Source organism: Scyliorhinus torazame, chromosome 7 (assembly GCF_047496885.1).
Source record: "Scyliorhinus torazame isolate Kashiwa2021f chromosome 7, sScyTor2.1, whole genome shotgun sequence".
NCBI classification, from domain to species: Eukaryota; Metazoa; Chordata; class Chondrichthyes; order Carcharhiniformes; family Scyliorhinidae; genus Scyliorhinus; species Scyliorhinus torazame.
The window spans coordinates 133,495,639-133,510,722 of NC_092713.1; the positions used below are offsets into that span (position 1 = coordinate 133,495,639).

A 15,084-nucleotide genomic window follows, 5' to 3' on the forward strand; every position below is an offset into this window, starting at 1 on the left:
ACCCGCCCCTATCTATTGTGAAGATCAAACCCCCTCCCCCATCACCGAATCTCATCCCCTGCACTTTCTTTTGAAAAACCCTCACCCAGTATCCATCCCCCCCCCCCCCCCCCTCCCCTTTTCACACCTTTTAGGCCCATCGAAACCTGCTCGCCAGGCTCCAATGTCCGCAGCCCCCCCCCCCCCCCCCCCTCCCCACCACACCGTTGACTTAAGTTAGCTAGCACGGGGGCCCCCACCTAAGGCTTTCCCCCCGCCCAGTCCCAGGAAAACAATTAAACCCAAACATCTCAATAAATTAAAACCGTCGCAACAAAGAATAACAATCAAAAAACCTAACCTATAACAGCGTGAAATAAAAAATAGCAATATAGGTAAAAAAAAAACATTTATACACTCTCCCAACTCCCCATTCACAGTCCACAACTCATCTTCAGTTCCATTCTTCACTTCTGTCCCAAGCCTTCTGTCTCCGCCGCCTCCACCGTCTTGAAGTAGAAATCTCTGGCGTTGTAGGTCACCCTCAGCTTCGCTGGATACACCACTCCAAATCGCACCCTGCTGTTGTATAATGCCGTCTTCTCTCGGCCGAAAGCTGCTCGCCTCTTTGCCGGCTCCACTGTCAAGTCCTGGTAAATATGAACACCAGCACCAGCCCACTGCACCTCCTGCTTCTGCTTCGCCCAGTTCAGAACCCTTTCCTTCATGTGGTACTTGTGGAGGCAAATAATCACTGCCCTTGGCGGCTCATTTAACTTTGGCTTCGGCTTCATCGACCGATGGGCTCGGTCTAGTTCATACCGAGAGGGCTCCTCTCCCTCCCCCATCAGTTCCTCCAACATCTTGGTGAAGTACTCCGTCAGCCTCGAGGCCCCCCTCCCCCCATCGGGCAAGTCCACAATCCTCAAATTTTGCCACCTCGAGCGGTTCTCCAAGTCTTCCAGCTTTGCTTGAAGCCCCTCATTGGCCTCGACCACCCTCCGCAGCTCAATCCCCATCGAAGTGAGCTGATTGCTGTGCTGCGACATGGCCTCCTCCACTCCCTTCATCTTTTCGCCCTGCTCCCACACTCGGCCAATGTCTTCGCCACAGCCACTTTCACCAGGGCAATTGCCTCCTCCACCAACGCCTTCAGTGCCACCGTCATCTTCTTCCCCTATCCCTCCATGTGTTTCACAAACTGCTTCTCCAGCTCCAAAGACATCACCTCAGTCATCTTCTCTGCTGTGAGCAGTGTGGCCCCACCCAGCACCCAGTCTCTGCCATCTTGCTAGCCCCCTGGCTGGCCCTCTCACTCGACGGTGAAAACTCACTCCCTCCATTCTTCACGCCTGTTTTCCTTAAACCTTATGACATTCTTTGCCTTCCTTTATCTTCCTATATCCAATCCTTCGCAAATTGCCCCCAGGACCAGACTTTAAAACTCCTAAAAACACGCCTCAAGCAGGAGCCACCAACATGCGACTTCTCCTCTACATGCCGCCACCGGAAGAGGGACCTATTATTGTTCATGTATTAAATATTTTTAAAACTGATAGTAAATCAGAGATAATTGTAAGGCTATTCTTTGAGAATCTTTTGTGAACATTCTCCCTGGCCCTGCACTTGTGCCAGTCTGAAACCAGCTGTTCGGAGGTGGGCAAGGGCGGCCTGACATTGACTGTTACTTTTTCTTCCAACAGTCCATCATCAGAACCATTTAGAACTATGTAGCTGGCACATCAACATGTTTTTTCATAGTTGCGGCTGGATCTTGTACTTTTTCCAGTATTTTCGGCTTATATTGTCCAATGACATTTTATACATTAAAGGTTGGACATAAAATTGACGTCAATCTGTACACCAACAATTTCTTATTGTGTTTATTTCCTTTCTTTAGTCTTGCTTTGGTGGGTTATCATTCAATGCCATATCCCAACATTTGGAAAGATTCTTGCAGCTGAATCCACATTTTGCAGGGAGTATCACCCCGTGTTGGGAATCACTGACAATGCTACAGAGGCTATTTGCGGATTCTGCTTTTATTGTAAAGGTGAGAAGAAAGAGGATTACATTCAGAGATGTGTGAAGCTCTTCTTACACTCACCGAGGTGTGTTGGTTCTAAGTGGCGCAGCAAACCATTCAATTGTATCAAACCGCGACAAAGGGTATCTTCAGGGAAGCTCGGGATGGTTAATAAATGGTGGCATTGCCACTTCTGCTCACATCCCTAAAAATGGATTTAAAAAAAAAGAATAGTGTGATGAACAGCTTTTGTTACTGCTTCTCATTTGTAGTTTACTCAGCTGTCGAACTCTCGCTGTGCACCTTTTCTGCTTCATGTTGTGAACAAAATTACAAACTGGCCAAACATTGTTTTAATTGTTTGATGTCCTATTGATTTAGTTTTTAAAAAATTCCAATTAAGGGACAATTTAGCGAGGCCAATCCACCTATCCTGCACATCTTTGAGTTGTGGGGGTGAGATCCACGCAGACACGGAGAGAATGTGCAAACTCCACACGGACAGTGACCCGGGGCCGGGATTGAGATACCCTATTAATTTACCTGGTCACTGCTGCATGGTCATTGTAAATATACCCATTAAAAACGCAAGTCAAGTCTGATACCTGGTCATGGTGGTGGCTTTTAAAATTTATCTTCCAATAATGAACTGAGACCGGGTCGCCTCCGGACGTTCTCTCTCTCTCTCTCTCTCTCTCTCTCTCTCTCTCTCTCTCTCTCTCTCTCTCTCTCTCTCTCTCTCTCTCTCTCTCTCTCTCTCTCTCTCTCTTCCCCCCCCGCCCCGCCCCGCCCAAGCGGGAAGAACTGGATTACGACCACAAACCAGTGGGGACCGAAACAGTCCGCAGAAACCAGGCAAACTGGAGCTCCCATGACGATGTGCCTGCCCGCCGAACCCTGGGCGTGACCGCCCCCCACATGACCGGGCTTACTAGGTGGAAGGCGACGACAGCACCTACCAGAAGTTGCACTGCGTAGCCACGCCAAGAGTGGCACCCATCTGGATCTCCTTGTCTCCCTGCAAATTAATGGACACCCAATCTGCATGGAACCTGACACTGGGGCAGCAGTGTTGGTAGTCTGTTGCCGTATGTTCGCCCACATCGGGTCAGGCCTTCTATTGCTTACCCTGTCGGACACCAACGTGAGATTGGCCACTTACACCTGGGAACCATTGGCAATAGCAGGCACTTCAACTATTCTGGTCGAATATGATCAACAACCTGCAATCCTTCCTCTGTTGGTGGCCCTCAGGAGTGGTCCGAGCTTGTTGGGTTACGCCACCTGCGGTTAGATTGGCAGCGGGTGTGCTGCAAGCACCTACTTGGCCCTGAGGGAGTTCTGACAGGGTTTCCATCGGTATTCCAGGATGGCTTGGGCACCATAAAAGGGGCTGTGACCTAACGATTCAACCGTGCTCGTTCTGCGCCCGGCCTGTCCCGTACACCTTACGACCCAAGGTGCGCACTAAATTGGAATTGGGTATCAAATGCTCAGTGCAGTTCTCAGACTGGGCAGCGCCAATTGTCCCAAATTTGAAACCGGATAGATCAGTAATTGTGTGTGGCCACTGTAAGGTTTAAAAGAAAAAAAATGTTTTTATTAGGGTTTTTCTTTTTATACAAAGCAAAGATGAACGATAATCTACACAGAAACGATGTACATTGGTTGCCATGCATTATTTGCATCAGTTACAATTTTTATTTCTCAGCAAGTGCCTAGTTTTGGCTAGGCCTCCTGCACCCAACTCCGTTCTTTCCCCCCGATACCCCTCCCCGTCTTGCTATCTGGTGTGTTTTCTTTGTTTGGTGGATCTTCCAACCTGGGCCTGTTGGGGTGGCATGGTGCTACGTATACTGTTTTGTGTTAGGTATGGTTGGGTTCTGTGCCTCTTTCTTCCCCCCCCTGCCCTGCCCCCTGCTCTCTTTTTGTTTGTGTCTGTGGATCTACCCTCCCCCTGGCTTATTGGCTGTTGGCTACAAAGAGACCTTGGAACAAATTGGTAAATGGCTCCCGCGTTCTGTGGAAGCCTTCTTCCGACCCCGCGTGGTGAATTTGATTTTTTCCATTTAGATAAATTCCGATAGGTCTGACAGCCAGTCCGCAGCTTTGGGTGGTGCTGCTGATCGCCAGCAGAGCAGGGTTCTCCGGCAGGCAATTAGGGAGGCAAAAGCATGGACCCTCCTCCCTATAAAGAGTTCTGGCTGCTCTGATACCCCAAAGATTGCCTCTCTCGGGCATGGCTCCACCCTCACCCCGCAGCCTTGGACAGCCTCAAAGAAGGCTGTACAGAACCCGCACGACCAAAACATGTGGATGTGGTTGGCCGGGCCTCCTTGGCACTGTTCACATTTGTTTTCCACCTACAGTAAGAACCTACTCATTCTGGTTCTGATTAAGTGAGCTCTGTGTACCACTTTTAGCTGCATTAGGCTTAGACTCGTGCAAGTGGAGGTGGAGTTGACCCTGTGCAGTGCTTCGCTCAAGCATCCCACCCTATTTCAAACCTGGCGCCTTCCCCACCTACATGGAGTTGATACTCTGCATGACTTCTTCCAGTTCTAATGGTGCTTCCAGCCCCCGTTTCCTATCCTCCCCCACAACTGGTATGTCCAGTCCATTGAAGAACTGCTTCATCCCCAAGACCCTCCGGGGGACTCTTGAGGTGTACAGCTCCCAGTAGAAGGCCTCAAATATCTCATTGAACTTTTCCGGCTCCGCTACTAGTTTAGTTTACCTCTGCTGTCTCTAATCTGGGCTATTTCCCTTTTGGCTGCCTGCTTTCCCTGCAGGTGAGCCAGCAGGCGCTGGCTTTGTCTCCGTGCTCTTACAAGGTCCCCCGTGCCTGGCGCAGTTGGTGCACTGTTTTCCTCGTGGAGAGCAGGTCAAAGTCCATTTGTAGCTTCTTCCTCTCCGCCAGGAGCTCTAAGGTCAGGGCCTCGGGAGTATTTACGGTCTACCTCCAGTATGGAGTCGATTAGCTGCTGCCCAGCCGTCCTTTATTCCCTATCTCTACGTGCTTTGTAAGAAATAATTTCACCCCTGATCACAACGTTCAGCACCTCCCCATTCCTGTTATTAGTAATAGACTTGCCTATGGCCTGCGATATTTTCTCACAGCAAGCCTTGTCAGCCAGGAGGGCCCTGTCCAACCTCCATGGGGGTGAGCATTGGGCACAGCCCGTCTCCAATCTCACATTCATATAATGTGGAGCGTGGTCGGAGATCACGATAGGCAGAGTATTCCACTCTTACTATCCCTGGAAGCACCGATTTCCCCACTACAAAGAAGTCAATCCAGGTATACGTTATGTATCTGGGAGGAAAAGGAGAATGCCTTCTCCCCTGGTTGGGTGAACCGCCACGGGTCCACTGCCCCATCTGCTCCATGAATATGCTGCGTTCTTTCACCATATTAGAGGTCCTCCCTGTTTTGGGGTTTGACCTGTCTGTCCGTGGGTCCTGTGTGCAGTTAAACCGCCCCCCAATGATAGATTGGTGCATGTTGACGTCAGGCATTTCGGCCATGATCTTCTTTATAAACTCCGCGTCGTGCCAGTTGGACTTGTACACGTTCACCAGGACCACTGTTCCCCTGTCCAGGGCACCGCTTGCCATGACGTATCGTTCCCCTGGTCCATAACTGTCCTCATCGCAGTCAACACCGTCCTCTTATTTAACGGTATGGCTACCCAACCCCTGGCTCCCGTCCCATAGCAGGAATGGTAGGGCTGTTCCACCCAGTCTGTCCTTGCTCGCAGTCGGTCTTTCTCCCTCAAGTATGTCTCTTGGAGGAAGACTATGTCAGCTTTCATATCTTTCAGGTGGGTGAAGACTCTGGACCTTTTCACTAGGCTGTTAAGGCCCCTGAAATTCCAGGTGACTATCCTGATGGGGAAGGGGGGGTTGTCCCCCCATTCCTGCGGGATCAACCATACTTACCTTGTGGATATGTCCATGCACTCCTTTGTTTGGGGGCCATCCAAAATGCCCATGTTACTGTCCTCACCATGAGGCTGGACCCCTGCGCTCCGGGGTTTCCTTTTGTTTGGTGACCCTGCAAAGTGGTTGCTTGCGGTGCTTTTGTGTTCCAAATCATCATGTGTGGCCTGTTGTAACTAGCTTAATGTCCTTTCTATCCTTGGCCAGGTCCGTCCAGTTTCAGGTCTTTATCTGCCTGGCCCAGCGCAGGATTCTTTCCCGGTCCTGATACTGGTGCATTTCGATTATCGCCCTCAGTTGCTCTCCAACCTTGGGCTTCGACAGGTGTGCCCAGTGAGTCACGTCTATTTCTGGTGGGTTGGGGAAGCTGTCCCTTCCCACCAGGTTTCCCACATCTGGGTCTCTGTCTTCGATCCCCTCCGGCAGGCCCAGTGTTCTTACGTTTTGGTACCGTGACTGGTTCTCCTGGTCCTCTATCTTCCTCTTCAGACTTCCCTGCGCCGCGACCAACCGCACTGTTTCCATCTCCAGGGCGTCGATCCAGCCGCTCTGGCCTGTTGAGGCTTTTTCTAATTCTTTTATGGTGTTCTCCTGGGCCTCGAGTCGCCTCTCTGCCTTGTCCAAGGCTAACTGCATGGTTGTCAAAGTCCCCGAGGCCTGCCACCTTGACCGCAGCCTGGATATCGGTCTTTGGCTCTTCAATATGTTCTCTTAGTTCCCTGAAGAGGAATATCTTCCACCCGCCCTCTGGTGAGGGGGATCTCCATGTGCGATTTGCCAGTCCTTCTTCCTCAGGAATGGCTGGCGCTTCGTCGCCTCTTGCATCTGCCATCTCAGCTGCTTGTTTCTCCTGATTTTTTCTGTTCTTGTCTCCTTATGGCCTCTGAAATTACTGTTGTTCGGCATGCTTTCTTGTATTATTGTTAGCTAGGGTGATGGGGATACTTTTTTCCCAGTTCTGGCAGGCAATTTGGGTAAAAGCCTATTTTTGGGTTGATAGGAGGAGAGCCACCTGATGTGCGACTATTCGACACACCCTGGTCACCGGAAGTCATGGTGATGACAAGATGATGGTCAACCGTGTGTCTCGACTGGACTGTTATCTGGTCCCTAGGATTGAGGTTCTTTTGGCGAAGCTCAGTGGCAATCGCACATTAAGGAAACTCAACATGAGTCACGCTTGCCTCCAGTTGTTCGGCGCATGGTGGCACAGTGTTTAGCACTACTGCCTCATGCCATCGAGGACCCTAGTTCGATCCTAGCCCCAGGGTCACTGCCCGTGTGGAGTTTGCACATTCTCCCTGTGTCTCACCCCCACAACCTAAAAGATGTGCGGGGTAGGTGGATTGGCCCTTAATTGGAAATTTAAAAAAAAACTCCAGTTGGTCCTGGCCCTCGAGCCCAGGCGCTTTGTAACGATGAACACACACAGGGGGCTATATGAATACACCCTCCTGCCCTTTAGGGTTTCCTCCGCATGTACAATATTCCAGTACATAATGGAGAATATCCTGCAAGGCCTATCCCACGTAGCATTCATCTAGACAACCTCCTGATCATGGGCTCGTCCGACCAGGAGCACCAACCCAGAGTTTAGCCGGGTACAAATGTTACCTGCCTGAGGTACTGAGGCATTTTGAGGAAGCCAGCATCCGCCTCTGGCGGGAGAAATGTGCCTTCAATGCCACTGAAGTAACATCTCTCTTTGCGTGGGTCTCACCCCGCAACCCAAAGATGTGCAGGGTAGGTGGATTGGTCACGTTAAATTGCCCCTGAAAACAAAGAATTGAGTACTCTAAATTTATTTAAGGTACTTCGGCTACTGCGTACCGCCTTACCACGTACCAGCTTGCACCTGGTGGAAGAAAAGGTACAGGCATTTCGGCAGGCTCCCGTACCAGGTGGCCCAACAGAACTCCGATCATTCCTGCACCTGGTGAATTACTAAGGCAAGTTCCTCCCAAACCTGGCCATGACTTTATCCCCCCTTCAACGTCTGGTAAAGAAGAGGCAACTTAGGAGTGGGCCCAAGAACAGCAAGCGACTTTTGTTAAGGTGAAGCAACAACTCTTCTCATCAAGACTGTTAACCGACTTCGACCCATCCCGATCACTCCTGTTGACCTGCGATGCTTCTTCGGACTGTGGAGGCCCACGCCATGGATGACGGATCAGAATGTCCCATTGCCTTCACCTCAGGAATGTTGGCCGAAGCAGATAAGCAATATGCTCAGATTGAGAAGGAGGATATTTGGCTGTCGTGTTCGAAGTCAAGAAATTTCATCAATATGTCTACGGGCATCGTTTCACCGTTCTCACGGACCACAAGCTTCTCCTAGTGCTCTTAAGGAAGAGCGAATGATTTCCCCCCCGTTGCTTCTGCCCACATCCAGTTATTCGCAGCATATTACAATGTTTTGGAGAACAGCTCCGGGACTATCATTCCCCACACCCACGTGTTAAGCCGTCTGCCCCTGCTGACCAGGCCACCTACACCAGCGGTGGCCGGCGAGGCCATTACTGCTCTCCATTTTGTAGACTCGTTACCGGTCACATCATCCTGTTTCCACGGGTGGACCCAGACTGACCCTCAGCTATCCCGCGACTGCCACACGGTGCAGTATGGAGCCCAGCTTCAGAGCCTTATTGCAGAACCTGAAGGCCTATACCCCAAAGATGCAGGAGCTTAGCATAGTGGATGGCGTGCTCCTTTGGGGGACGTGGATCTGGCCCTCTCCTGATGGACCTCCACAATGGACACCCAGGCATGTCGAAGATGAAAATGTTAGCTCGAAGCTACGCTTGGTGGCCCGGCATTGATGCAGACATTGAACGGGTGGCCCAGCGTTGCGTCCAGTGTCAGGCACACTAGAAGTTGCCTCTTGCGCCACCTATGGCAATGGCCAGGTCGTCTGTGGCCTCGCCTCTATATGGGCTTTTCGGGGCCCTTTCAGGGGGCAATGTTTCTCGTCCTCGTCTATGCCCATTTCAAGTGGATGGAGACCCTCCAGGTAGAGGCAACAACGGCCCGGACCACCACAGAGAAACTCCAGCACATTTTCAGCAAACACTGCATACCCGAGATGCTGGTATTAGACAATGATACAGCATTTACGAGTGGGGAATTTGCGGCATTCGGGTCCACCAACGGGATCCATCATGTGAGGACTGCCCCACACCACCCAGCTTCGAATGGGTTGGACGAGCAGGAGGTGCAAACATTTAAGCTCGGAATGAAAAAGCAAACATCGGGATCAAAGCTTCGACAAAAGGTCACCTGGACTCGAAACGTCAGCTCATTTCTCTCCTTTCAGATGCTGCCAGACCTGCTGAGATTTTCCAGCTTCTTCAAAAGTATTTCTTTGGCTGTGAAATGCATTTGGGATGTCCTGAGGTTGTGAAAGGTACTATATAAATGCAAGTCTTTCTTTGTTTAATTCATGTGTGAGTAGCAACAACAGGTGGTGTCTATAAAACTCATCAAGTTGAAATGTTCTATTCATAAGCTTGCCATAAGTACACTCCCCAGTTTATTAAGTTTCTTCTTCATCAATTGAACAGCCAAGGCTCAGAAACAGACTCCTGAATGGGAAGTTCCAGCTGCTGCTTAAATTACATTTTGTCTAGCAGTTTATTGAGCAAACTTTAGCAAAGCCAGCAAATTAGACCAAAGAGAACAACTTGGAAGAAGTGAAAGGGCGATTTGAAATTATCCACAGTAAAGCCTATCCTCGCTGAGAGGATTGTTTCAGTGATGGAAACTGTGAGCTAGGAAACCAGCCGGATGGTGAAAGGATTTTCGTTAAGAGACACAGCGGAGGCGCTGGCAAACCTCCCTGTACCAGCGGACCTTTTTGATGTTGCTCAGGACACCACACTGGGATACAACCGTTCAGCAGAGAACATTTTTCTAACTGCCCTGCCTGGAAGCTTTGCCAAAACCTTATCGAGGTTTGTTTTTCTAGGACAGCAGGAAATTGCAATAATATTGCTGCACAACATTAAATCTGAGTTTTCATTTGCTGTATTGTCACAACTGAGGGACCAATCAGCTCAGTTGACTTGTTTGTGGTTCTGAATAATACCTATAGTGCTGGGCTCAATTCCCATTCCATCTCGGGTAGACTTGGGGTCTGCTCCTCGCCCGGCCCCATAGCTAAATAACAGCATAAGCCATGGTTCAATAACCCCTGAATAATGAAGTATGCCAGCTTGAGAAGACGGATGTCAATCTTGATCTAGTTTGATCCTGTGCACTGGTGAGGAGTGTGACTAAAGAGGGTAAAAATTATTTTGAGTCTCTATGGTATTCCATGCGAAATGTAAAACTGGGAGAGTGTTGTGAACACATGTTGAAGCTGCACTGCACGCTGCTGGTTGTCATGCAAAATTCACAACCAAGCAACAAGGTGCTGGAATTGTACTGTCATTTGTTTGCACAGTACTACTGTGGTGAGGATTCATAGTTTTTGTCTGCAGTTCATTTTAATAGGTAGCTAAACTACGTTTCCTAAAATTGAAAAAGTTAAAAAACCAGTGAATTAAAATTGCTATGGAAGTAGCACAATTTGCGATACATATTATGCCTAATTTAAATGCATGGTGGAATTTTTAACCAGTGAAATATTTCTCTCCATAACTACTCTAAACAATAATCCATAGGATGGAAAGTGAACTTCATATGGTTTCAAATCAGCATTCTCTGGATGGACTTTTTAAACCCAAAGTTACATTAAAAAGAGCACTCCAGTTTTCAAGGTACAAGTGAAACATACTGCCTGAAGCCTGCACTATTGAAGGCAGTTTATCTATGGGCATAACAACATAATCCTGAAGCTTTATGAAGCCATCAACTAATATCCCATTTGTGTTTTAGGATACGAAGGTCAATCCTTCCTCATTGAAAATGTGCTTACATTGCTGTAGTCATGTGCATGAGGTGTCACACACGTTACTTGTCCTGGACTTTGTCACACCCCACAGCTACTAGCAGACCGCACCAAGTGTCAGGAAGCAGACAAGAAATGAGAGCAGCATTGGCACATGCTGCTGTTACAGAGAAGGCCCCTTTAATAAGGACACGGGGAGTCCACACCGAGTAAAAATAAGAACAAAGTTTTATTTACAAATAAGATATGTACATTTCCCGGTAGACTCCTGCCGGGTTCCTCTCTCTGGCCCTAGCCAGGGAGCTCATACTCCGCAAGGAGCACAGGGTAGACTAGCATTCCCACCCTGCAGGTCCCATGCAGGATGTTACATCCTCCAAAACTCAAAGGTCATCGAGGGGAAAGGGAAGGGAGAAAAAAGGCTATTGATCTTTGGGCTGCTGCCTCCAGAGGCATTTCTGGTCTTTCAGCACTCCAGCGCTTGTGCTTAGGTGACTGCTCTTACTCACTGGGAAGTGGGCTAGAGACCAGATACGTGCAAAGGGCTAGGAAAGCCCCATCTGCCTCAATTAAAACGCTAACTTGGGGAATGCACCTCTTTCAGAACACGCCAGGGTGAAACACTGCCATGATGGATCTTTGCCTTTTTAAAAAACATAACTGTACCTCAGAAATTGGTGTTCTTTAGAAACATAGAAGCATATCATCGAACCTGTTCTACCATTCAGTGTGATCATGGTTGATACTCTATCTCAATGCCATTCTCCCGTTCTCTCCCTATACTGCTTGATGCCTTTAGAGCCCAGAAATCTATTTTTTGTTCTTAAATGCATTCATTGACTTGGCCTCAATGGTCCTATGTGGTAGAGAATTCCACAGATTCACCACTCTCTGAGTAAAGAAATTTCTCCTCATCTCAGCCCTAAATGGCCCATCCCATATCCTGAGCCTGTGACCTCTAGAGAACCAACCCCCCCAATACTTGGTGTGCTCTCACCAAAGCCTTGTGCAGCTGCAATAAGACGTCCTTTCTCCTGTCCTCAAATCTTCTTGCAATGAAGGCCAACATACCATTTACCTTCTTAACTGCTTGCCATACCTGCATGTTTGCTTTCAGTGACTGGTGTACAAGGACACCCCGGTCCCTCTGTAGGTTAGCATTTCAACCTATCACCATTTGAATAATATTCTGTCATTCTGTTTTTCTTACCAAAGTGGATAACTCCACACTCAGCCACAGTATACTGCATCTGCCATGTATATGCCCACTCATTCAACTTGTCTGAAGCACCTTGAAGCCTCTTTCTTTCTTCCTCGCCACTCACAATTCCACTAGTTTTGTGTGACCTGCAAACTTGGAAATGTTAGATTTGATTTCCTCATCCAAATCATTAAAATTTAGTTTGATTAGCTGGGGCCCAAGCACTGAGGTACCCAAGTAGTCACCACCTTGCACTCTGAAAAAGATGCAACAAGGAGAATAACCACTCTTAAACACACAAACCTCAGCTTGGAGATACATTAATTTTGCATGTAGTGTGTACTGACCATCTTCCTTTCCTTTTTTACGTTACTATAGGTTGGAAGTTTACGTGGTACAGAAGAAATAAACTTGAAGCATTACGAAGGATTACTTTTTGCTTTGTACAATGCAACTGGATCGCAATTTCTGGCGTCCGGAGGACAGTATACAAAACTAGTAAGATGTTTAATACCTTTTTTGTTTCTAAAAAAAAAAGATAGGCACCTTAATAAATTGCTTTGATTTTGTGTGCTTAGTTTATAAGTTCATGTCCTTTGTACTTTTCGAACGGCAATTCCACATTCCAACTAATCTTGCATATTCAGTGCCTGATACGCACGCATTCCCTAACGTAGGGTGGAATTTTCCCATTTAAAAAAAGAAGTGTTGGCCTGGCGAGAAAACCGGGGAGAATCCTGACAGCGAAACTTACCATATATTCAGCCTCTTACAATTTATTTTTCCCACGTGCTTCACGCTGTGCTCATGGCGGACTGCCTCTGATTCGCTTGTAATCAGTGGGGTGCTCCTTTTAAACGTCTCCCCAGCACTTGTTCCAAGTTCAGGAAGACAGCACCACGTTTCATGGATGGAGCCCTCACCAAATCTCTGGATGTTGTCGAGCAGAAGCGTCACATCCTCTACCCGCAGTCAGGCGGATGTCCAGCAAGTCAGGTCACCAACCTCGCCTGGGAGGCTGTGACCACAATAGTGAGTGCCAACTCGCTGCTTAAGTATGGGGCTACAGTGCTGAAAAAAGATGAATGGCCTTCTTTATGCAGCCAGGTAAGTCTGTCTCCCGCCTCCAGATGCACCCCATAACACACCTATCACACCTCCACTGTGATCTCGCTCCCAGTCACCTCCTGGGTTTCCAACAGCTGTCATGGCTCCCTCCCCTCCCCCACTCCCTATGGTAACTCCAGTAGATAATCTGTTCCTCATATCCCCACTCACCTCACACACATGCCAGACTTGATCATCATCAGATCTGGCAGCATTATCACCCACACTCTCCCCATCTGTCCCATTGCAGGACAAACATGAGCACAGACAGTGTAAATGGGCAGTCTGCCGAAATCATGCCTGAGCAGTGAACCCTAATGCCATTTGAGGAGTGAGCCCTTGAGCTGGCAGGCGAGGAGCTGGACCGCACCTGTGCAGAGGGAGAGGTGTGGGCACCTGACAAAAGTGAGAATCCTCAAAACATGCAGCCATGGTGCAAGCCTCACGCGAGTTAATTTCTCCCATCAGTCTACCCCTGTGATGCACTAATGCCATTTCGCTTCCTTTGCGGGTCAATCAGTCGACCAGTGCAGACCATCCTCATGACCTCTACAGACCACAGACCTGAGCAGCTCGGAGGAAGACATCTTGGAAACGAGCATCGAGGAGGTATCACAGCTGTCACCTGCACTCTCCACCAGCGCAGATACTCGCACCTTGGTGGGAATAACTAGCAGGCAGGCTTCTGGGTCACTCGCCGATGAGCACCTCACAGCTGACGATCCACAGCAGGCGGGGGAAGGAACTTCCCAGCGATCCAGCACTTTGAGGGAGGCTGGAGCCCAGGACTCTGTTGAGCCCAAGACCGATGACATGCCCCTTGGTTCGGTCGACCCAGAGCTGCTGCAGCTGCTAAGGCAGAGTTGCGAGCATCAGGAAGGGACTGGAACAGTCCCATTGCCTTCTTTCCGAGGAGATGGTGCTGTCAGTGAAAAGTAATGAGGCTGGTGTCTGCAATGGAGACCTTGACATAGGACATGCACTCCATGGTGGGAGATGTCCACTCCATGATTAAGCTCATGACCTCCATAGCTGAGGGCATGAGCTCCATAGCTGAGGGCTTCAACTGGGTGAGTGGGAATCCATGACTATGGCGGGTCTTCAAGCTCTAGCTTCCCTTCTATCCCATGGAGGAGCCCAAGGGCCCCGAAAACCTGAAGGGAAGTGGATACGCAGGAGCACAGTCCAGGACATTCCACGAAGGAGACCCTGGGAGTGTCCAGCCAATGACACGCACTCCCTGTGAACGACATCCCTCCAACCCTGCACACCGAGGTGGGCAGCACTGCTACACCCGTGGAGCCCAAACGTAGGCCTGGACCCTCAGGGGACCTCCCTTATATACTTGGACGTGCTGACTGGTAAATCCTGCTCAAGCCACCGGTACAACCCTAAAATGAGCTCCTGTTAGATGTTCAGAGCGGTAATAACGTCAAGGGTCACAGGTAATGGATGACCTTCCAGTCCATGTGGTGCCAATTCATGGCATCACTTAGCACAGGTGGTCCACTGTCCCCTGGGACAGATGCAGTGTTCTCCGGCACCGGACATCTATCTGTGAGATATGAAGTTCTACGGCAGAATACCCATGGCCGGTTCATGGCGTCTCCGAGATTCTGCCACCTGTGGCCCTGTTCCCGGAAGATTAACGGGACCTGCCTCCCCCTTTGCAGGGGACTGGTCCTGGCTGCGTGCAGTGGCATGCTGATGTCGCTGTTGCTGATGGATTGTAATCAAAACAATGGCCAGCTCAACTGGCTCCATGATTCCCCTGGATAAAAAATTGAAGTTATGAGAACATTGAAGTGTGCGTGGACATCCACCCATACACATTCCCTCATGTGAGTGACTTTCCAAAGAGCCTCACTCCCTCCCCTGATGCACAATAGCCAGTTCACCACAGTTGCCTGTCTCAACTCCACCTGAATGAAGCACCTCCAC

The 15,084-nt window shown here is 49.3% G+C and overlaps 1 protein-coding gene across 3 annotated transcripts in view; it reads left to right on the forward strand.

Annotated features, from left to right (window-relative positions):
• Positions 1–15,084, forward strand: part of LOC140426573 (eIF-2-alpha kinase GCN2-like) — a 130,208-nt gene that overhangs the window by 78,099 nt on the left and 37,025 nt on the right. For all 3 annotated transcript variants that reach the window (XR_011948234.1, XM_072511509.1, XM_072511511.1), the window contains exons 19-20: positions 1,880–2,032; positions 12,415–12,534. Coding sequence is in view for 2 of the 3 variants with exons in the window: in XM_072511509.1 (XP_072367610.1) it covers positions 1,880–2,032; positions 12,415–12,534 (273 nt within the window). In the remaining variant the exon portion in view is untranslated. The remainder of the gene's footprint in view (positions 1–1,879; positions 2,033–12,414; positions 12,535–15,084) is intronic.